The following is a 25,412-nucleotide window of genomic DNA, read 5'->3' on the forward strand; positions in this document are numbered from 1 at the left end:
TTGGTCTGGTGGTGTTAGCTTGAGACCTTGGAGTTTGTCCCTCTTATCCAAGATCTCAGGTTTGATTTCCTACGGTACCAATTTGGGTGGTCGACTTTAGATTTTTAAAATATAATAATAATAAAACTCATTTGATATTCTTATCTTCAATCAATCTTTTTTTATTTTTTTAGGGAAGGAATCAAATTTTTCTATTTTTTAATAAAAAATTTTGTTCCTTCAAAAAAAAAAAAAGTTTTGTTAAAATAAAAAAGCTTTGTACAATTTTAACATAACTTTTTTTTTTTGACATGAGGAAAATAACAGTACTACTCCCTCCGTCCCAAATTATAAGTAAAAAAAAAAATCACATTTATTAAGAAAACTAAAACATAAGAATTTGGAGTATAATTTTTTGTGTTTTCTTTGAAAAAAGTTTTATAGGAAGATGTAAAAACAATTTTCATTGGCTATTGGTTATGGAAAAAATTAAAGAGAGAGAAAATTGAATGTAATTTGCATTTAATTTTATGAGAATAAACAAAAGTTTTTCTTGGAAAAAAGATTTTTTAAAAAAACAAGATTAAATAAGATAAAAATTTGTCTTTTTTGCTTATATTTTGGGACAAAGAAAATGAGTTTTTTTTGCTTATATTATGGGACGGAGGGAGTATAATTTATTTTGTTTAACTCATTTTCCTTATTTATTTATTTTGACTCATAAATTACCTTTTTTGAGTCATAACTTTTTTTTATTCGACTCATATAATTTATATTTTTGGCTCATAATTTATTTTATTTGACTCTTATGTAACTGTTTGACTCATAATTTATTTTATAACTCAAATAATTTTATTTTGACTCATAATTTGGTTTTTTTAAGGACATAATTTAGTTTATTTGACTCATAACTTTTTGAATCATATATTTTTGTTGACTCATTTTTTGAACTAATAATTTATTTATTTTCTCGAAACAAAAAAGTGTGTATTCAATATTTGTTAAGGTTCAAACTTAAGCTTCTCCAATTTTCTTAAGGTACACGTAACAACAAAACTTCCTTCCACATGAATCACCCTCCATTTCCATCACGACAACGACGTCAACACAAAATGATTTCATTTATTTTGGAAGAATTTATCACTGACACTCTTTCGTTCCTTCCCGTGAAATCTCTCTTACGATTTAGGTGTGTACATAAGTCATGGAACTCCCTCATTTCTGATCCCAACTTCATCAAATTGCACCTTAATCGATCTTCACAAACTAGAGATTTCACTCTTGTATATACCTCAGATTGTTGTGCTTTAACCTTCACAGTTTTTCGTTTGCTCGAAAACCCTCCAATCATTTTTAATCTTCCCAAAGATCCTTATTATCAATTTAAAGACAAGGATTGTGTCTATATTGTTGGTTCTTGCAATGGATTGCTTTGCTTGCTCGGCCATTCTTACACCAATGGATATAGAGAGATGTGGTTTCGTTGCTGGAACCCGGCAACGAGGACAATATCAGGAAAATTAGGGTATGGTTGTGACAAAAACGGAGACATAGGTTTCCCTTTCAACTTTCCTACTAATTTGACATTTGGTTATGACAATTCAACTGACACATATAAGGTTGTGTATTTCGATCCTAGTGGAACAAAGGTAAGAGTTTTTAGTTTGAGAGAGAATGTTTGGAGAAACATTCAAGATTCCCCTACGGGTACTCGTGATTACGCCATGAATGTTGTGCATCTTAGTGGCAATGTTGATTGGTTGACAATTCGCAATCATTTCACTCGATATGATTGCGAAGATATTTCTATTGAACATTTTGTGATTGTTTCACTTGATTTGGGCACTGAGACACATACTCAGTTGGCACCTCCTAAAGGTTTCAATGAAGTTCCATATGTTAAACCAAATCTAAGTGTGTTAAATAATTGTCTTTGTTTTTCTCATGACTTCAAACAAACACATATGGTTATATGGAAAATGAAGAAATTTGGAGCTGAAGAATCTTGGACTCAATTCTTTAAAGTTAATTATTATAATCTTCAAATATATGATCACTTTAATGACTTGAAGTTTGTGTTGATGCCATTATGCCTTTCGGAGAAGAGTGATACAGTAGTATTGATAAGCAATCTTGAAAGCAAAACTATTCTTTATAACTGGAGATATAACAAAGTACAGAGAATCGATAAACTTTGTTGGTTCAATGACAAGGGTTACGTTGAAAGCTTGGTTTCATATTGTTGAAAGTAAGTTTCTCTACAACGATTTACTTGTGTGATAATTTATTATCGTTGAAAGCTTGCACTATTAAATTTAGGGTTAATGGTGCTTTACCCCCCTGTAATATAGGTCATATTTGGTTTTCTCCCCTGTAAAATATTTTTTTACCCCCTTTTTTCGTTTTTTTATGACCTATTAGGGAGGTATTCCAAAAAAAAAAAAATTTACAGGGAGGTAAATCAAAAAAAATATTTTACAGGGGGGAAAACCAAAAATGACCTATATTACAGGGGGGTAAAGCACCATTAACCCTTAAATTTATTATCTCTCATAATTTCAAGTTTTTAACATTTAGATTTTCTAAGTATTTAATTTTTTTAAAGGTTGGGATTTAACTGGACCCTCCAGTCACCGGAGATGATCCATTCCTGTAATTTTGATCCACTATACTATGATAAATTGTAATTTTTGTCCTCCTATTTCTAATTATTTTGGTCCCCCATTTTTAAAATTTTGACCATCCAATTTGATGACAGGACACTATATTATATGACCTACATGAAAACGAAAGACTTCATTTGTGAGTTTTAAAAAATATGATGTTAAATTGAGTCCTGAAAAAACATACATAGAAAATGAAAGATCAATTAAAATTGCAATTAAAAATAAGGGGACTAAAATTGCGGTTTTGAGGAAGTAAGGGGAACAAAAACTAGATTTAAGTCTATTCAGGGGCGATTGGCTTCACTGTCATGGGGTAGCCAATGCTACCCCAAAAGAAGAAAAAAAACTTGAATAATTGGTATATGTTTATATGTAGCTACCTCATTAATATATTATTTGGTTACTCCAATCAATTTTGTTGGTTTAAAGGGAGAAGATATTGCACAAATATTCATAATATATTTAGTTTAGTGTCAATTATGGATACATTTAAGTTCTTACAACTCCATAAAGCTCAACATTTATAAATAACTATGGTTTAACTTTTATTTTCTTCGTTGTCGTTTCATTAAATATAAGTAAAAATTATTGTAAATTTATTTTACTTATTGATTAAGTTTAATGTATTAGTTTTTAAAATATATTTTATTTCTTCTTTATATTTGGCCCCCTCGTAAAAATTGTGCGAGCTTTGCCGCTGAGTCTATTTATTATAAGTTAGAAGCTGTATTTTTTTAAGTAAATCTCCCAAAAAGAAATTCCTTATATCTAGAACAATCTTTGCTGGGTTTGTCTTTGACAACAGTTTAAACAAAAATTAAGCATGACATAATCCTCAACATGGGAGCATAATACATTATTAAATTTGAAATGCAAGGTGAAAGGGGAAAACTTTTTAATCAGCATTTTTTTTTTGAGGGATCTATTTAATCAGCATGTGATACATATTAATAGACTTGGACATATTTATTATAACTATAGATCTATATACAAGAAAACGAAAATAAAAATCTTGTACCAATTTCAATTACTCCAAAATTTTGTTGCAGATAGTATGCACATTTAGAGTTTGGTTATCTATCCATATTGATTATTATTATTTTTTTGCTAATTTTCTACAATTGATTATGATATTTCTATAGAATCTAATCTTTAATAACATAATCCTCATATTACATGTGATTGTAGGCTTCAAGTTCAAAGTTGATCGTGGCAGCATGGTTGAAAGTTGTTGCAGCACACTTCAACGTTGATCAGCTCCTCAAAAAGCACAGATTAATGAACATTTGTTCTCTTCATTTTGTATTATTTATGCCTAAATAGAAGGTTATTTGGTTTCAATTCAGTTTTCTTAAACTTGTTTTTAATTCATCTTGGATTTATGCTTTATATGGAGACAAGACAACTTAGCATCTATTTAATTATATGCTGCATAAAGCATTAAAATATACCATTTTGTTTCCACAATTGTGTTGTTGTTAATTAATAGTTTGGTAACACGCATGGCTATGGCTGCCTGGTGGTGTAGGCTTGAGACATTAGATTGTATTCCTCTTAAGGTCTTAAGTTTGAATACTTCCAGTGACAATTTTTGTGGGCTAGTCCATGCACATGAACTTTGCTCTGGCTTTAAACGAAACTTCTACAAGTGGATAGTGAAATTAATCTTTTCGATTAATCGGTCCTTAAGTTGGATATCGAGTTAAAAAAAAGTTACAGGTAGGTTGCACTTGCCTCTCTTTGGCCAGCTTAATGAGGCTGTACATGCTAAAGGTTATTTATAACCTTGCACGAAAGTGCTGTCAAGTGTGATGCATTTCTATCAAAAGAAATATTGTGGAATGGATGGTAATGGTTTTGTGATATGTAGTTTAGCAGTACGGCCTCCAAACCAACATGTCAAAATTCATTGGTTAAGTAATTGTTGTTGTTCAATATTTTTAGCAACCTTTAACTTGAAATGTAGATTGAAGCAGGTAGATTGATTAATATCGGTTTGAATATGAGAATTTTGAACAATGAAGAAAGGGTGTCAACGATTGAAATGTTATTGATATGGAGAATAGAGAGACCTGGAAATAAATTAAGAGAATGGGTTGGATTATGAAAGATTAGATCTAAAATATGTTGATACTTGGCTATGGCCGAGTAGGATGGAGGTATATGTTTTGGAAAATTCTATGACGAAGTTATGAGAATGGCTTTTTTGGCAGTTAAGTGACCAATCATTAAGCATTTGTGTATTTAATCTATGTCACGTCAAATTATATAGTGTATTGCACATTTGTCCATAAGATGTGTCATTATATACTTACTGATATCAATTGTGTCCCTGATTAAATCAAAATTAAACATAGATTCACATTTGTGCACTAAGATTGAAATTCCCCTTAATATTTTATATGAGGACTGATTTGTAATAAGGTAAAATTTAGTTTTAGAGTGGTACATTAGTAGGACACTAGCTGACATGACATCGACAGTTATACTATTGGCTAAACAAAATAATTTTTCTAAAAAAATAATTTTCTAACTGCATCGTAGAAGCCCCGTATGTTTTCGGTCCATTCCTTTTTTTAGAGCTTTGATCCGTTCCTTTTGCATGCATTAATTTATGTGACAAATTTTTACCTTCTTTTATCTTGGTCACGAATAAGTGTGGGATTTTGGGAAATTTGTGGGAAAACAATGCCCTTTCATATGTTTGGCTAGGCATGGTAATGGGGTGGGTTTAAGCATTTCCGTCCCCGCCCCCGTTTCCATGCACCCGCATCTGCCCCAGTCCACAAACTATATTGGGGGTAAAAATTGAACATCCAACCCCGCTTCTAATGGGGACGAGTCTCCCAGCCCCGATCCCATCCGCGAAAACTCTATTTTTTATAAAATATTTAAAAAATGCATACTTTTTCATTTTTTTCATAGCAACATAAAACAATAATTATATTAATAATTAAAGATCTAATAAACTTTTTTCAAAAGAGCAAAATAATTATAATAAATGTGTTCCTAAAGAGCAATAATATATTAAGATATGTTGGTGCTTATGGAAATAAGATTATAAAATTTAATAAAGTAAAATTCAAAAGGCAGACGCGGGTTCGATGCGGGGCGGGTATAGGCATCCCCCAGCCCCGCTCCCGTACTAAAAACTTAAATTTCCCCCATACCGCACCCGCACCCAGTTAAATCGGCTTTACCCCGTTAAATTCGAAGCGGGGGCAACCAGATTTGGAAGGGGGCGGGTTTTGTTGCCATGTCTATGTTCAAGAAATATTTATATAGACACAACACCAAATCAAATCATTTAGACACACATTCATTAAAATATTTATCATTTAATTCTTTAATTCTTTTATCTTTCACTTTTTATTTTTATGTATGTGTGCCTAAGTGACTCATATTTATATTTGTGATCAAACAAGTGTATCTTATTGTGTTCTCTTGATCATCCTTGCTTTGCTAGGTTCTGACTCAATTGAACCTATTCACGAGAGCAGTTTTTGACAATGTATCATGGTCGTTTTGTATTTTGAGGAAATTTTTTATGGTCATAACCACAAAAGTAAATCATTTAAGCACACTCATATAAATTAAAAAAGATAAAAATATAATAATTTGTATTTTTAAATAATTAAATGTTGAATTTTATTATTTTTGTATGCCTAACTAACTTTTTTCTAAATGCTAATTTACGGGAGTGGTGTGGTACGAAATACTTAGTTAGGTCTAACATTGTTTTTTCTTAAAGGCACACTTTTTTATTTATTTATTTATTTATTTTTATTTTTTATAAATGCTTTGGTTGGTCTACATTGTATTTTTATTTCGTTCGGGTCGTCGAATATCTTTTGTATTTTCCCCATTTAACATTTTACAGGTAGTCTAACCCTTTTATCTCCTTCCAATGGTTTAATATGTTCATTTGTTTTGCCGTTATTTTTTTTTTATTTCATCAATCCAAGTAATATAATAGTTAGTTATCGTCTTCAAAGAGATTGTTGTTTTGATTGGACAATCTGTTAAAATTATTAATAGAAACAAAAAATTGGGGAAGGTTGCAAATTTGATTTGATTCAGCAAGACAAGTTGATTTTTTTTATAGCAGATTAAATAAAATGAGTTTTGATTATGATGATTAACGATGATTAGGATTGTTTGAATCCCCTCTTACTCTCTATTGGACTTAATTCAAATATGTCTACCAATTATGAACTAAGCATTATATAAAAGTGGTTAACTTTGTGGAACATAATTCCTCCATATGCCATGATGCTCCTCATCACCCTAAAGGTCATACGTGCACTACAATAAAGGGTCGTCACTTCTCTAGATTTTCGTATTCAGTTGTATTTTTATTAAAGTGGGGACTTGCACTCTTACATGTAATTAAAATAGAGCAAATGCTGAAATTCCTAAATTGTCATCTAGAGGGACCACATTGCACACAAATCTTAGAATCTAACCACATACCTTAATGATCCCTAATAAATTAAAGGCAATAGAATAAAAATAATATGTTAAGATTCTTATTAAGGCAAGACTCCAATCTTAAACCCTAATCTAGGTTCAATCCTCAGGATAGATATTGTCCCACTCCCAAGTGCAACAAAACATTAATAACTAAGATCATAACTTAATAAACGTTTTTCTTTAATAAAACCCAAAAAATAATTCGAGGTACATTTTAGAGCCCTTAATCGAAAGGTGTTTAGTTTGCCATGATAACAAAATACATAATAAAAAAGAAATAAAACACACTAAAGACCAAAAGTTGAGGTGTGAGAGTCTTCTTTGATGCTCTAGATGCTAGCCTTCCTCTTAACCACCAATTTTTGAATGAATATTTGTGTGGAAGGAGCTCTATTTATAGGCAACATGCATTTCTTCTTCTTCACATAACCGCACGTGTGGTGCGCACGAGGCGATGCGCGGGGTGCATGGCAGCTGTCAAAGAGCAGATGCTCTCTGCCCCATGCGCCTGGGGCACGTGACCTCAAGTGTGGATTTTTTTTTTTTCATTTTTTTTTTTTACCATTGTTTGAGTATTTTCCTTCTCAACACTTTTTCTTGGGACTTGAGACAAAATTTTCTCAACTTGTAATGTCTACAAAACCCAATTGAACCTTGATCTTCTTCATTTCATGTCTTCCAAAACTTCATTGAAGTACATTGTTTGCCGAATTATATGATTTATCAATAAAAAACTCAAATTATCTATGAAATTTTCTGGTTAGGAAAGGGACAAAATTACATCAATTGAATACTCAATGATTGCCAACAAAGGCATCATTGGCCATATCATTTCGAGAAGAGGTTTAAGATAAGGAGTATATTTTTATTATTTGCATAGAAGTTTTTTCACCCTTAGCTCGAGTTGTATAAGCACGAGAAGACCTCCATGGTATCAACGTTTGTTGGAATGCTGCTATTGTCTTTTACTTGTATTTCATGACAAGTGTTTGTCAGAATACTCCTATTGTCTTTCAACTATAATTTGAACTTGCCATGAAATAAATTGTTATGACATATGAAGCTGCCTCTAGATTTTTTTTTAATATTTTAACAAAACATAAATTAAATAAGTTTTATTAAAAAAAAATATATATTTTTGAAGATTCTTTTAATATTCTACGTATCTATGTACAATTTCGTTTACAAAATATAAAGGCTACACATGTGATCACTTAAAATTAGGGATAAAAAATAGTGATGAATTTTTTTCAAATAACTAAAAATCAAAGAAATATTTTAGAGGGATTAAAACAAAAATTGATATATTCATTGGACCGGGAAAACCCGGATACGAAACTCTAATACCCTTTAAAGGACAATATTACCCTTCAAAAGACAGTATAAACAAGAACAAACCAAAGCAAAAGAACACGTAACGACATATCTCTTATTCAGACTAAAAACACTTCGTCTTGTCCCAAGACTCGTGCTTGTGGACCGGGAAAACCAGGATAAAGGACATCACACCCTTCATAAGGGCTCAAATGAACATAAACGCCCTCCCCAAGGGCCGAAACAAGCTAAGGCGACGCCTTTATAGGCACTGCCAATCAGCGTGTTCTAGAATCAGCTAGAACCCATGATAATCATCCTTGTCCTCCGATAATCATTCTTATCCCTATAACTAAAATGCTTAAAATAGAGGGTTTATCCAACTTCCTATTGACTATAAATACCAACCTTGAGAGCATTCTCAAAGCATGACCTAAATAGACTAATCCTGATCTGACAATCGTACTTACTGCAGGTAGAAAAAAAAATTATTTAACATTTTTTATTCAATTTTCTTTTACATATAAGATTGAAGAGACCATAAGCTTATGCAATGATTGAAACGAAATGATTTATAAACATATCTATGGGGATTACCAGTTGTAAAAAAGTAACCATAATGGTTAGATTTACTTACAAAACAAAGACCTACTTCTTACTATTACTGTGCATGTGTGATGATATTGCCATATTGGTCATTTGTTCTAAGAAGGTAAAGTTGGTGAGATCAGACAAGAAAGGATAAAGAAGTAATTTGAAGAAAGGTGTTGTCAATCAAGAGAAAAGAGAGAAGCAGGAAAATCATGTTATTCTTTGATATAATATTTTTACCAAAATGCTTTATACTGTCTGCATCAGTCATCTTTCAGTGTCACTATCAACCTATTTTCATTTCCACAAAAACCCTAAAGGCCAAAACAATGTTTCTTTCCTTTCACAATTACACCCCTCTCTTTTCTCTATTTGCTCAATCACTGAGATAAAGTCATTCAAACTCAGTTGCTTCCCTTTTTCCGGAAATTATTTCTGCCATATTCCTAAACATCTTTTCACTAAAAATAAATAAACAATAGGGTTAGCAAAAAACCACCTTATATTACATATGTTTTATTTTGCACATTAAAGAAATTCTATAGTGACAAAATTAAATTTAAATGAATTAATTTTTGTTAATATTAAGTTTTTTTAAAAGTAAAATTGATACAGAAAAATTTATTAATAACGATGATACTAATTTTATAATCATTTCATGTGATTAAAAGTGAAAAAAAGATTATATATTTTTTATTTTTAAAATAATAGAGAAGTGAAAAATATTTTGCAAAATAATAGAGAAGTTAAAGGATTTAAATCACCTCTTTAAGACTAAAAATCAATTTTTCAAAATAAAAACTCGAAATTCTAACTAATCAAGTTAATTCTTGAGTCCTTAAAAAAAGTTAATTCTTGAGTCAAAATCAATTTTCGACTTCAAAAGCTTAGGAGAAAATGTATCATCATCCGACTTGCCACAATTTGATGCATTTTAGTGAGTAGAAACAAAATTTTATTCGAAGGTGGTAAGCCGAAGGATTTAATACTAATTATTTAATACTAATTATTTACATTAAAATGAATAGTATTTTTGAAAAGGCGGCATAGGAAGGGGGTGTATGTTGGGTGCCAACCTAGTTAGGATGCTTCAGTCTCTCCCGAATGCCTCCCCTTTCTCTTGGCCTTATAAAAAAAAATGAATAGTATTTTGTCTTAGTTGTCTTGTAAAATCATAAGTATGCATTTTTTACATTTTGTAATAGGATTAAGTATCTTTTTTATGAAAGAAGGATCAAGTAAATCCTTTGTATTTCCCTTAATACCATTATTCTCACTAATTTTTTTTTCACCTCACTTCAAAATTCAATTTTGTGTTCTAAAAAAAGTGGAACACAAAGTATTCATCCTAGGAGTTAACAAAAACCAAAGGAATACATAGAAACCTCTTAAGAAAACAGTTTATAGTCTTCCACTGTTCTTTTACCCTATCTTCTTCACCCATCTCTCTTTCACCTATAACATTATCTTCATGTTCCTTCAATCTTCATCCCCTCTCTCTCAAAACCTCTTGAAGCATATAGTAGTTCAATATTTTCTTCTTTTTCTTCCAAATTTTTTCTTGTTTCTACTCCTACCAAGCTTCTAAAACCAAACCCTATCTTTTATTTTCACAAATAGTACTAAAGATCCAATCAAGCTAGATCAGAAAAGAAAGAAAAAAAGACAAGTAACTATGAATTCTCTTCAAGAATTTGAATCATCAACCAACAACAAAGACATGATGAACACAAACCCTATGATCAACATAACAAACCCATCATCATCGATGACGATGACCATACCATCATCCTCTACAACATCAGCATCATCCTCATCAACAGCAACAACATCACCACCATCAACAACATCAACAACGACACCAAGTAGATACGAGAATCAAAAGAGAAGAGATTGGAACACATTTGGACAATACCTAAGAAACCATAGACCACCACTTTCACTCTCACGTTGTAGTGGAGCTCATGTCCTTGAATTCTTGCGATACCTCGACCAATTTGGAAAAACTAAGGTTCATACTCTGATTTGTCCCTTTTATGGACATCCAAATCCACCTGCATCATGTCCATGTCCTCTTCGCCAAGCGTGGGGTAGTCTTGATGCACTTATTGGGAGACTTAGAGCTGCTTTTGAAGAGAATGGTGGGAAGCCAGAAGCTAATCCTTTTGGTGCCCGTGCTGTTCGACTTTACCTTCGCGAAGTTAGGGATTCTCAAGCTAAAGCTAGAGGTATTAGTTATGAGAAAAAGAAGCGCAAGCGTCCGCCTCAGCCGCCACCACCACCACCATCAAATAATGCAACTATAACTGATCTTCACTAGTGTAAGTTTACAATATAACTTAGTGTCATGATCCATCAACTAAATATCTATATTCAAGATTTTTGACAACAATATTTTTTTAACCAAGTGCAAGAATATTGAGTAATTTATTTATAACACAATCTCTATGCATTATAGTAGGATGTGTTAAATAGATTGGTCAATGAAATAAGTTGAGCTATTACTAGCAAAAAAAAGGAAATAAGTTGAGCTGGGAGGGACAAAGAGTTTGAGAAGCAAGTTAAGGGTTTAATATCTAGTACTAACATAATTTAGTAATGACAATGTAACTAATATTTTTCTTATTTTTATTAAAAAAGTTTGACATTACTTGCTGTTAGCTTTAATTTGTTTTCCAAGTATTTTTTTTTTTTGAACAAGCCAAAGCTTTCAGAGTATACTCCCTTTAATAAACTCTTTTGCATATAAAAAAAAAGTTAGCTTTAATATTTAAATATACATATTTTTTTATCCAAAAATGTGCACATAAATACTAGTATGTAAATAGGAAATCATGCTCTGGGGAAAAACCTGCATTCACGCCGTTAGCATATTCATTGGATCAAGATTAGATTATCCAAATTTTAATACAAAATTTGAATGTTTTAAAAACTAAGATATCCGGCTTGAATTTTGAACCGTTCAATGTCAATCCAATGACATCAGATATGCACGCCAACTATGTGGCTGCGAGCTTTTCCCCAACGTAGGCAATATCAATATGTGCAAATAAAAGTCACAACATTAACAACCGTAACTGCGTCGTGGTTTTTAATATTGTGGAGATCAATTGTAGTCAAATGCTCATTTAAGAAAAACATTGTAGTCAAATGCAATTCATGTGCTAGTTCCTGTCGCAACTACATCTTGTGGTTGCAGCGAAATAAAAAACCATGATGATGTAGTCTAGATCGCAGTTCCGGTTCATTATTTAACTAGCGGCGTAGCTTGTTGACCACTGGTCTTCCCCTCATGTGTAATTTTCGGTATATATATAATTCATTAAGGTTTTTCTATTAATTAGCTTGTTGCACATGTAACATTGCACACAATAATTGCATACCCTAAAATATATGCATACATATACGTACGTGTAGCCATTCATTGTTTTACTTTGTTTATAATTTGTTATGATGCAGAAGTCTTGAGATCAGTACATGGGATTATTGCAGTGTGAGATGTGCAATGGAAACTGCAGTGGAAGGTGGGAAATAGCAGCAGTGTGATAGAGAGCAAATAATTTGAAGTAGCTGTTAGTAGTAGCAACAGTAACTAAAGGGTTTGAGTTTGTGTGACCAATTATTCACGGTCCAATTTGTAATAAATTTGTGTGTACTTGAAGGTGAGTCATTTATGACTGAGTAATGAATTTGCAGATCATGTTTCATGTCTTTTTTATAAACGGTAAATTGCAATTTCTTGTCTTCTTTTTTTCACTTTTTGCAACTATACAATAGTAAGAATTGAGTTGGGTGGGGTGCAATCACAAATCTCGTGACCCATGTAGTCAAATACATCTTAACCGTCTGATACTGATCGGACAATTTAGATTTCAAGTTTAATATTTTAGATATAAAAAAATTGTATTGTAACTTAGACCCTTTGATAACCAAACGATTCAGGTATGACCGACCGCATGCAATCACAAATCTCGTGACGCACGCAGTCAAATATATATTAATCGTTTGATACTGATCGAACAATTTAGATTTCAAGTTTAATATTTTAAATTTTAAAAAAAAGTAGAATATTACATTGAAATTTAGACCGTCTGATATTATCAAAACGATTCAGATATGACCGACCGCGTCCAATTACACTGCACACAAGCCAAATCCATACAATATATACATATGCCACTTAATTATCCACTGGTTTCAAGCTAGCTAGCATTATAATACATTTAATACATATTCTATTTTTTTCTGTATCATCATTTCATGTGTATGAGTTTTCAGATCCCATGGGGGGCCGTTCTGGTAGCTTTATTTGATCTGTCTAAAGTTGAGTTCAGGGATTTCATGTAGCTGATATAGTTACTCTTCATTCATTCATTTTCATTCATCATAAATATATCAACTGTAGATAGATAGGGATGAGAATTGCAAAGGACAATGCTTGAAACTGCCATGTAATTGGTAGCATTATATATACAATTAGGTAAATATATTTCTTTGGAGTTTGTGCAACTCTCTGATCATAACTTCTCCTACTTCACCGGGAGTTATAATCAGTCAAGACTCAACTGCACTTGGTGATAGATAATTTATCCTATCCTTTGCCATTGGTTTTCTTAATCTTATATATATGTTCAAGGTCTTGATTAAAGGTCTTAACTGAACTAGCTTGAAGTTATATAAAATGATTTATAACAAGAGTAACAATTGGTTTGGATATGTCATCGTGAGGTTAGCTCAGTTGGTAAAAATAATGTATAATATATACAAGATTTAGAGTTTAAATCCCGGCCACCACACAAAAAAAAAAGGTTTGGATATGTAGAGATGAAAAAAATAAGTTGAGCTTTAAAATTTCAGTCAAATTATAATTTCTAGGCTTTTTAGCACTGCAAATAAAGATCCACCATTGGACCATTTTTTTTAGGGAATGAATGGATCAACTTTAAAAGGTTCATACTAGACACATCATAAAAGAAATTTTTTTAAGTGTTTTAGAGGGTTATATCTATATTTTTGAATATATTTAAAATAATTTTTTTTTAAGGAATATTTAAACAATTGAAAAAAATGATATAATGGAACCAGCCACCAAAAATAATCTACCAGTGAAATTTGATTATCATAATATTGTTTCTTTTTTTGTGCAAAAAGAATAAAATCTATGCTACCTAATTTTTTAATATTATTTTTGTGTATTATTAGAATTATCTGAAAATGTTACTTATTTATATTTTTAGTGACGTTTTATAGTATTATAGAATAAAATAATAAAAAACGAATTTTGGAAATCGGTAAGAAGCTCAACTTAGAATAAAATTTTAACAAGTGTCTGAAAATGATCCTTTTTTTTAATAAGCAAACTTGTATTTAGGGGTGAACATCAGCAAGTTTGGGTCCAGAGTGGCAACCCAACCCAAACTGCAGGTCAAGACCTGTAACGATCCGTATTTTTAATCCAAGACATTACGCCTAATTCATTCTCATTTTGACGGAATCGGCGGAATTGTAATTTTTAAAGGATATTTATTTTAGGAATTTTTATTAAATTATGTTAAAGAATTTTCGAAAAATGAGAATGAATTAGGCGTAATGTCTTGGATAAAAAATCCGGGGCGTTACAAGGCCTATGGCCCAATTCCGCAAAAAACTAATATTCGGTTAATGCGGGTTTTGGGGTTATGTGGCTCAATAGGAAGTTAAATTCGGGTTAGACCATATTTGGCCCAATATGACTTTGCCAACCCAGTTAAAATTTGTAGTTTTTTTTTTCTTTCCAAAATTTCTCTGTTGTTTTTCTATCATAAAAATGAGCCCAAAGTCTACCATGTTGAAAACCTAAAAATTTGTGAAATCATATTGGGTTGGTAGACTTTGTTTTAACATGGTAGACTTTGGCCTCATTTTTATGATAGAAAAACAATAGAGAAATTTGAACTATATGTTTAAAACTAAAACTAGACCAATTATTGACCAACTTTCAAATCATCAAACATAATTACAATGACATTTAAATTTATACTAGATTTAAACGAGCACGTTAAAATTATCATTACCACACAATACATATGATGTAGGATAGAAGATGCATAAATAACCATGGACAAACCATTGTAAACATGTAAATTTTATACAATCATCCAGATGGGGAAAGGAAAGTCATTATAATGCAATTATGTAGCAGTTGTAGCAGTATGCATTATACAAAGCATTGTTCAATATAGAGTTGATTCACAATGGAGCATCATCTGCACAATGGAAAACAAAACATTAGATAAACTATAATTTTACAAACAGACTAGATAAAATAAACATGATAAAATGCTTGTATCAACCAAAGTAAAATAAATCATGATACGTTGAAATTCAAAGTAAATTTGCAAATTAGCATCGTCAATAGATTGCATTGATATGCTTAATTTAAAATGTTCATATTACACACATCCTAAAAGAAATTTTTTAAAGAGTTTTAGAGGATTATATCTATATTTTTGAATATATTTAAAATACTATAAATAATTGAAAGAAAAAAAAAAAAGATATAATGGAACCTGCCACCAAAAATAAACTACCAGCAAAATACTTATATGAATTTGATTATCAATGATATTGTTTATTTTATTTTTGTAAAAAGAATAAAATCTATGCTACCTAATTTTTTAATAATATTTTAGTGTATTATTAGTATCATTTAAAAATGTTAGTTATTTATATGGTTAGTGACATGTTGTAGTATCATAAAATAACATAATAAAATAAATTTTTTTGAATATTGATAAGAAGTTCGAAATAGAATAAAATTTCAACAAGTGTCTTAAAATGACCCTCTATTTTTAATAAGCAAACTTGAATTTAGGGGTGAATATCGGACGGGTTCGAGTCCATGGTGGCAACCCAAACCAAACCGTAGGTTCAGACCTATGTTCCATTTATGTCTAAAACTAATGTTCAGCTAATGCGGGTTCGGGTACGCGGGTTATGCAGGTCAAGAGACCGTTGTATTCAGGTTGAAAGATATCTGACCCAATATGACTTTGCCAACCAAATTGAAATTTTTAGTTCCTTTTTTCTTTCAAAATTTCTCCGTGCTTTTTCTATTATAAAAATGAGGCCAAAATCTACCATGTTGAAAACCTTTTGGTTTAACTTGATTTTTAACTTATTTTGTGAAGTTATCAATAAACAAAATTTGAACTAGATGTTTTAAACTAAAACTAGATCAATTACTGACCAACTTTCAAATCATCAAACACAACAATGACATTTAAAATTGTACTAGATTAAAACTAGCAAGTTAAAATTTTCATTGCCGCATAGTACACATAATGTAGGATAGAAGATGCATAAATAACCAAGACAAGACCATCGTAAACAGGTAAATTTTGTACAATCATCCAGATGGGGAAAGAAAGATCATGTTAATGCAATTATGTAGTAGCTGTAGTAGTATGCATTATACAAAGCAGTGTTCAATATATAGTTGATTCACAACGGAGCAGCATCTGCACAATGGAAAACAAGACATTAGGTAACCTATAATTTTACAAACTGACTAGATAAAATAAACATGATAAAATGCTTACAACATCCAAAGTAAAAGGGATCATAACACTTTGAGATTCAAAGTAAATTTACAAATTAACATCATTAACAGAGAGTGTTTGATATGCTTAATAAAAGTTGCAAATGTAAAAAAGTAAGCCGCAAACATGAAAATGGTGAAAATATTGAATCAAATTCAAACCACAAGACATTGAGCAAAAATACCTATGTGTTTTCAACAAATGCAAATCACAAGCTGCTCAAATTCACTGAAATCAAACTTATGGTTCTGCATAATCAAAACTAGATGATATCAGTTCTAAAGTTTTTAGCCAACAACCTATTTGATATATAATTATTAGTATTTTAAAAATAAAAATGCACCAATGATTCAAGTGTCAATAAGGTGCTTTCCAAATCAGTCACAACCGTAAAAAAAACCACAAAATAGTCATTGTGATAACAAATCAGAAACAAGGTATTCAAGATTTTATAAAAAATAAAATCAATCACAACGGAGTAACAACTGAGACAATAAAATGATATTTCATACCTCTAAAACCACTCATCATCATTGAAATTACACTACTAATTCTGCTCAAAGAGTCACAAAACAGTCTATGATAAAAATGTTGTCATCCAAAAATTACATCCATATGCCACTCTAAATTATATGCATAAGGAAACAAGATTGCACAATAAAATAGGCCATGTTAGGCTTTCAACATAAGTAACGATTATTAGATTAAAAAGAAGGTTTACAATATACCTATCACAAAAAGTTATTATACCAAGTCAAAGAATCAAGAGCTGCAAAAACAATAACTTACTATTAGACCATATTGAAAATAAATTAAATTCTTTCAAACCGTTGAAAAATGGACATAAAAACATGTAAACTTACATCCAAATTTTTCAAACATATCCAGGAGGTTGTGATGATGAGAAACCAGCAGATGTGTTTCCATATCCTTCTCCGACAAATATTCTTTTAAACTCTACAAATATTGAATTATACAAAATTTTATTTATTATATGATTGTTGTTTAGAAATAACATATATATATTTCACATGTTATGATGTCTTCAAAAAGCTCAGCATCCTCCATAAGTTGCAAGTTTTTAAAGTAAGTGAACGACAAGTTCAACAAATTTTTCGAACAGATTAATTCATGTAAAATTTCTTCTTTTATTGTGCTCTTGTAGGTTTCTATAACTCTCCCCTTGTGCTGAAAGCACTTTCTGAAGCAACAGTAGACACTGGTATGGCCAAAATATCTTTTGCCATTTAGATAAAATGGGGTATTGACTTGAACTATTTTCCCCTCACACAAGAATGTCAAAATTTTCAATACGCGTAATACAATTGCTATTAATATACCCATCAAGCTCATTATGTAAATAAATTGAGTTTTGCTACTATAAATGTTGGTGAAAATCATTGGCCCTTGCCATACGTGAAGGGCGAGCAACATAAGCTGCATTGGTTTCATCGTGGGAAACATTTTCTCCACCACTAGCAAGTGGTTGTCCATAGTTGACAATTTGGTCATGGGTTTTTCTATACCAACAATAAAGTTTTTTTATACTCTCCCTAATAGTACCAAGCAATTCTTTGGCAAACACAGATTTATCATCATACATATATATAATTATTAAAAATCCACGTAATATTCCTCAACTTGGATCGCAGATAAAAAATAGTTCCAAAATACAAAAGATTGTTCATGTTAGCAATTTCCCCAATACTTGTTGTACTTAGCCATCATTTTTGCATCCATAGTTGCAAAAATTAAGTTTAAATTCTTAGTGGCACACTTCAACTCACAATAAATTGAGGACACTTGATTAAAGGTTGTATGCATACTCACATGTTGGGAGGTTGAAAACAACTTTTGTTGCCTCATTAAATAACTCCAAAAAAATAGAAAAAGCCCTTGCATTCTCCCAATTATCACTCATCAACGGACCAACAGCTCCAAATAATTCCCTATAACTAGAATCTTCATCCTCAAGCTTTTCAAAAAACTACTTGAAACTTTTCAGCAATATCTAGCTTCAAATATGTTGAGTTCCAACGAGTGGAAACATCAAGACACACAAATTTTTTTAATGTTCCAGCAAATTCAACACATTCTTTAAACTTGACAGTCCTATGAGGAGAAGTTTTTACAAACCTATTAGCATCCCTAACGTTAGTAACCGACATATGTTTATATTTCAAACCATCCAAAACCACCAAATTCAAGATGTGGGAACAACAGGTCATACGAAAACAAGACACATGCCTCATCAGCTCAAAGTGAAATGTATTGAATTGGGAGTGATGAAAGTAGAGAAACAGTTATTTTAGGACATGTTTTTTTTTTGGCAAATGGCTCAGTTATTACGGGACGGGTGGAGTAACAATGTTTAAGGGTTTGTATTAAAGTTTTAAGGGTGTGTATTTAATCATTTAACCTAACATTTAGAGCTGTAATAAAGTTCAAGGGTGTGTAATAAAGATTTAAGCAACCTCAAACATCAACAAAATAGCATCAAAGACATAGTTTAACTCAACACACATAAGCGTCAACAATATAGCATCCATAAGCATAAAAAATCATGCATAAACTCAACAAAATGTGCCCAAAAACATAGATAAACTCAACAAACATGAGCATCAACAACTCATCAGCTATATACATTAAAAATTGTGCAAAAACTCAATAAAATATGTATCAAAGACATGGATAAACTCTTTAGAAAAACAATTTGTTATGTAATTCTTCAACACAATTAAATTAGTCAATAATCAACTTAACAATTGAATTCTCAAAAACAACAAAAAAATCATTATGTAACTTACGAGAAATCACTTCAAATGTTCAAACATAACATATTAATTTTTATATACATTTTATAGTAAAATAAATGAAAATCATAAAAAGTAATTTAATTTTTTCCTAACATAATAATAACCGTGACTAGTTATAAGATAAATTAATGAGACCACACTATTACTGTACCATTTTTAATCAACTATCTGAATAAAAAATGTTAGGCTTAATTGAACCTTTGGTCCCCTAACTCATTTGTTGTTTTTAATTTGGTCTGATAACTAAAAAAAATTCTATTTGGTTCCTCAAATATACCTCCGCCAGTCAAGCTAGTCATGTTCTGTTAGTTTTAACATTAAATGTCTAAGGTGGATCAACCTTAAATGTGGTCCACCATAGACCATATTATTTTTGGGAATTTAAACTGTTTGATCACTTTTTTTTAAAAAGACCGTTGGATTACGCGTATCTATTTTATGCTATGGTGAGCCAACAACAATTTATTTTATTTTCCTTTCTTCATCTTCTTCCTTCCTTTTCTACACCACCTTCAACCTCACATTCATCAATCTTCAAATATTAACACCCAAAAAAACAAAAAACATAAATTAAAACATTCAAATTGTTTGATCAAACCTCTAAATCATTACACCATCGTCAGTTTAATTGATGGAAGGGAATTGTGATGGTTTTTTTTATTGATTTAATTCAAGGAAGAAAAATAAATTACAATGAGATAGAATTGAAATAAAACTGTTTTGCATGTGTGGCCACTACTCTACAGTGGAAGATGTAATAAATGTAAGAATATTGAGACATGTGTTGTGTTTTTGACATTGGAGCTACTCATTATCATTGTTCCATAACAAATGCTCGTCCTTATCAATCTTCGTAGCTAAACTAAAACACTTGAGTGAGAAAACAAATTGATGAATTAGAAACACCACATATGAATTGAGAGAAAAAAAAATTCTGAGTTTTAATGGTTGAAGAGGTGAAAGAAAGAAGACGAAGAAAGGAAAAAAAAAAATTAGTGTTGGTGGTTCACTATTACCTACAATATAATGGCTGAAATCATATATGAAATAATAATTGGTTTCTTTACCTTTTTATCTCTTGAGTTAAGCCTGTAACCCTTAACTCACTTCTAATATTATAGTGCTTTATTATTCTCTAACTATTGGTCACTAGAAATTGTTAATTACAACATGAGAACCTATTTTTGTAGGTTAAACATCATAACATGACTCGAAGTAGTTTTTAGATAGAGCCTTAATTTTACCTATGTTGGTATCAATGCCAATAAGCTTGGATTCAAAAGGTTGCATAAGACATTTGATTTCGAAACCAATAAAGTATAATTTTTAAACCAACATGCAGCAACTTGTTTACAATGTTTTCACAAACACTCTTTACAAAACTTGGGGTGTTTAGATTATAAATATAATTTTTATTTAAGGATTTTTTTTTATCCAATGAGTTCAATTTTACTAAAGAATGCATACATGTCCAAAAATAGGGCAAACATTTTTATCGATCTTGCATCTAGGATTGATCATATTCTACTCAATGGAGTTATACATTTGGTGTTTGTATACCGTATGTAATTTTGTCTACTTTCTAATGGTATAAATCTCACTTCCAAATGATCTATGTAGAAAACGTTATTCATAATTTATTACCAAAATATCTAAATTATGAATTGCAGAATTTATTCTCTCTTCTCATTATTTCCTACCCGAATTTTCAGCAACTTGGGATCTTTTTTATGACCTATATACTTGTCCTAAACAGTTATTACACATAGGGAACAATCATAAAATATATCATACTCAATTAATACATACATCAACATACACATTAACATTCATAACACCATTTACTTAGAACAAAAAACATAATTCATGGATTAGCTACCTTAACTAAAATCCATAAATTCACAAATTGAACCTTAAACCATTACATAAGGGATGAGAGAAAGAGAATACACCTTGGTTTATAGGATGATGATGAAGATTTAAGCTTTCGTTGTTCATCTTTGCTCTCAATTCCTTCCAAACCATATATGTTCTCCCAATTCTCTCATCAATTCAAGAACCGTAATTTCTTCAATCTTATTCTCATTGCTCTTTATATCCTTTTCTATTTGATTAAACACATAGTTTGATATAATGGATTGAATTATTAAAAGTGAGGTTTTGGTTGGCATGGTTGATTGTTCAAGAAGGGGGAAGTAAGGGTTTTTTTTTTTTTTTATTATTGTTATTCTTGATCGTTAAAGAGTATGAGGGGAAGGGAATGAAAATTTTTTGATTTCCTTTCTCCTAATCTCTATCTCTATTTATATAGTGAAGAAATCATGGTGTCAAATTGCTAAGTTGCCCCAATTTTCTTCTGCATAGCTAGTAACATACCCTCAAGCTCTGATTCTAATTAGAAAGATCATAATTATGAACTAAATGATATTTTAGATTTTGGGATACTACATGAACGATTGCATCTTGTTGAAGCTCATTTTGTATTAAACCCTACTGGTGAAAATCTTTGCTCAACCATTTTACTTATTTTTTAAACTTTTCTCTAATACCAGTCACAAGAAATTGAGTTTGAATTGTGACACTTTAAACTTTTGGTTGATTTTCAATTGTGAAGTGAATCAGATTAGTCAATTTGAATTATGTTTTAAAATGGATTGAAAAATAATATCATCTATTCATGTGTAAATGTGTAAGATCTATCAAAATATGAGAGATAAATGATAGAGAATATGACACAAGAATGTTATCGTTATTCATCCATAGTGGGATAGCCAAGTCTCCATTGTATGTGAGATTATCCAATATGGTGCTTGATATACCTTATTGTTAGTCGATATAACGATAACAATGCAAATCTACAGAGGGATAATTAGATTCCCTATTTAAATACTTTGATGAAACACGGTTTGATAAAAGTTTTTCAGATATACAATTAACTTTTGGAAACAATACAATTTATTCCAAGTATAACTAATCAAACAATGATAGTATGCAAATTCAATTTTAAATAAAAGATTCATAATTGAATTAATATTACTCAATCAAAATTTAATACATGAGTTAATTGTAGTCTCAAAGTCAATCTCAATCAACGCTAAACTTATATAAGTATAAGTTAACAAAAGAAACAACAAAATTTGATCTATAGCCAATATCAAATATAAGTAGTGATTGAATTATCTATTTGGTTTATACAATAAACTTAGAAAAATAAATTCAAAATCATTCAATCACTTGCCATATAGAACTATTAATCTAATTAACAATTATCATATATCAAATTATAAATGGAAAGAAATAAAGATAATAGATAATAAAACGCTAGGATTTATAGTGGTTCTCCCAATCGTTCTCGCTATGGGGTAAGTCCACTCTTCGTAGAAATTTTTTCGATTGTCTTCCAGTATTATGTTGTTGAAATTACAAAGTCAATTATAAAGATTCTTAGATTTACGAATCTAGCCGATCCTAAATCTTATATGTTAAATAACCACTCTAAACCCTCCGATGTTTAAATCCTTGAAATCGGATGTTCTAAATCCTTCGAATCTCACGCAATCATGCACTCCTTCGATCTTATAGTATAAGAAATCTTTAATGCTATGAACCTTGCTTTAATTCCTTTAAGCTTTGATGCCTTGAGAAACAACCCCCACAATTACCTCTAGAGATGACAAGTACCTACTTTTCTTATAGATCCTTGATGCCCGGCCAAGATCCTTGAGAGAAACCAATCCTTACAATATCCTATAACACACTATAAACCAAGATCACAAATCCGGTGGAGTTTATCATGGCAAAGGAAAGTTGTTTCCCATGATGGGAAAGGCTAAGCATGACCATAGATATAATAGTATTATATTTCAATGATTGAGATTGTTTACCTGATAATTGTAATGACTTGACCCCACCAATTCATTAAAAAACATTCTATCATTTTAGGTGTAATTCATATATTATTATTTATTAGATTGTTTGTTATTTCAAAAACAAATTCTTTTCTCATCCTCCTTCTCTCTCTTTACGAAACTCTTCACCCCCTCACTTTTTTTCTTTCTTCTTCTCAAGACTCAACCATGAAACCACAATAACCATTAACTTGTTTTTTTTTTCTTTTGAACATTGCCACCACAAGTAAACTACTTTCTTCATCTTTTATAAATTCCATTCATTTATTTAAAATTCGAACCTGGACTCATTTGTATTTGTCAAGTCTGATAGTAAAGGGTAATGAACCAACAAAAATGATTTAAAATAAAAATTAAGCCATCTTGTCCAACCCCTTCTCCCATCTCAGCCACATAATCTGGAAAACTTAGAACCCATTAGAACGGAGAAGAAATATTTAATTTTTATTACTTCTGAATTTGACTCAGAAGCTACTCTAAAGCTTATCAAAATTTTAAACTTTACATCCTACTTGTTCTAACTAGAGGATTCTTATAAATAATGATATTTTATCCATTTGAGAGCAATTTGGTAGCATGAAATTGAAGTCCAAATTTATCTACAAAATGTTAAAGGAAATATCAGTATATATGATGGGTCTTTGTTTACGGCATAACAACGAGTAATTATGACAATTAATGGGTCCATACGACTAATTGACATCAAGGAACTCAAGGTAAGACTAAGAGTCATACTCCGATGAGATTTTTGGGTGAAAATGTTACCACCAACATGTAAATGATAGAGAAAGGTTATGCCCTCACTTCACTGAAATAGTTCCAGATCTAAAGAGAAACTAAAAAACCCAGCTCAAAGAATGTTCTTTATAACAAGCAATGGAAGTTTGGAGATTGATCTTTAAACAAAGATGACATTTTTAAGAAAAGATATTAAATTGAGAAGATGGGTAGGTGCCGATTACCTTTCAGAGAAAATGGAGGTGTTTTTGTCAAGTTCAATGTTGCAGACTTAATATATTATTATTAATTACTCCCCATATGAACTATGATTCGAATCATTGATCCTCATATGAGGATTGATTCAAATCACCATTATTTTGATTCGAATCATCAATTCTAGCGAAAATTGGAATCAAAATGATTCAACTCCTTTTCTCTTTGTAAAGAATGATTCGAATCATGCAAACTAGATATTATAAGATCAAATTTATTAGATTCAGGATTTACCTAGTAAAGTCTGATTCGAATCAAACTATTGAAAAATAAAATTCTGAAGAAAGTTTGTACAGAACTTGTTCCCAAGGTTTTCAACTAAGGTTTTTATGCAAAAATAAGTTTAGAAACATTATAGTGTGCATGTGACCTAGAGTGGGAAAGGGCGTTTTACAAAAACTAAAAGACATGAATCAAAACAATCTAACATAATCTAATCAATCTAAGAAGCAACGGAGCAACTTCACTCATCAACTTATGCACCTTTTCTTTTTATGGTCTACTCGACCTTACAAGTTTTGCACATCCTCTCCAGACTTTTGCAATCATACAATCCACCTTTACACTATTAAAGAGGATTAGTCATGTTCTAACAACTAAGATAATATGTTGTTTGCGATTCTAATCTCACAATGATTAACCTGATCTCACATAGTTCAATCTGATCTCACTTATAAAGTGGATCTAAACTACAAATACACTTATAGGATTTATACAAAGATATAGTGTATGCACTAGTCTATTTGAGATTGCTTATGATGTAAGAATGTGATTCTGAAGTTGAGATTTAATTTGATCTCAAAGTTCTTGAAATTTGATCTTTTATTAATATGCTCTTTTTTCTGATATGATGTGTGAGATATTATTATATCCTTTGAATAATACTTCCTTATATAGAAAATAGGTGAGTCCAGCTTGTCTTCTTGGCCAAGTTTAAAAACTAATCTTCGCAAAGTAGTTGTTTTCTTGTCCATTGTTAATTTGAAATTTGCCTCGATAACTAAACTTTTTCAAATAGTGAAAGTGATGCTTCTTATTTGATTTCCATCTCTTGATGCCCAATCTGATATTTCAATTCTCACCTGAGATTGT

General features: G+C 30.8%; 2 protein-coding genes across 3 annotated transcripts; both read left to right on the top strand.

The window, feature by feature from the left end:
- Nucleotides 1-1,091: 1,091 nt before the first annotated feature.
- LOC25485779 (F-box/kelch-repeat protein At3g23880) lies at nt 1,092-2,225 on the top strand. The gene has a single exon (XM_013611639.1). It carries the CDS (start codon nt 1,092-1,094, stop codon nt 2,223-2,225), a length of 1,134 nt encoding a protein of 377 aa, XP_013467093.1.
- Nucleotides 2,226-10,425: 8,200 nt separating this feature from the next.
- On the top strand, nt 10,426-12,730 carry LOC25485780 (protein LIGHT-DEPENDENT SHORT HYPOCOTYLS 4). 2 transcript variants are annotated; one of them, XM_039834550.1, is made up of 2 exons: nt 10,426-11,344; nt 12,486-12,730. In XM_039834550.1, exon 1 carries the CDS (start codon nt 10,699-10,701, stop codon nt 11,341-11,343), a length of 645 nt encoding a protein of 214 aa, XP_039690484.1. In that variant the 5' UTR covers nt 10,426-10,698; the 3' UTR covers nt 11,344; nt 12,486-12,730. The 2 variants fall into 2 exon arrangements, with proteins under 2 accessions (XP_039690484.1, XP_013467094.1); XM_013611640.3 differs by having other exon boundaries at nt 10,428-11,344; nt 12,483-12,730.
- The last annotated feature ends 12,682 nt before the right edge of the window (nt 12,731-25,412 follow it).

This window comes from Medicago truncatula, chromosome 1 (genome assembly GCF_003473485.1).
Source record: "Medicago truncatula cultivar Jemalong A17 chromosome 1, MtrunA17r5.0-ANR, whole genome shotgun sequence".
NCBI classification, from domain to species: Eukaryota; Viridiplantae; Streptophyta; class Magnoliopsida; order Fabales; family Fabaceae; genus Medicago; species Medicago truncatula.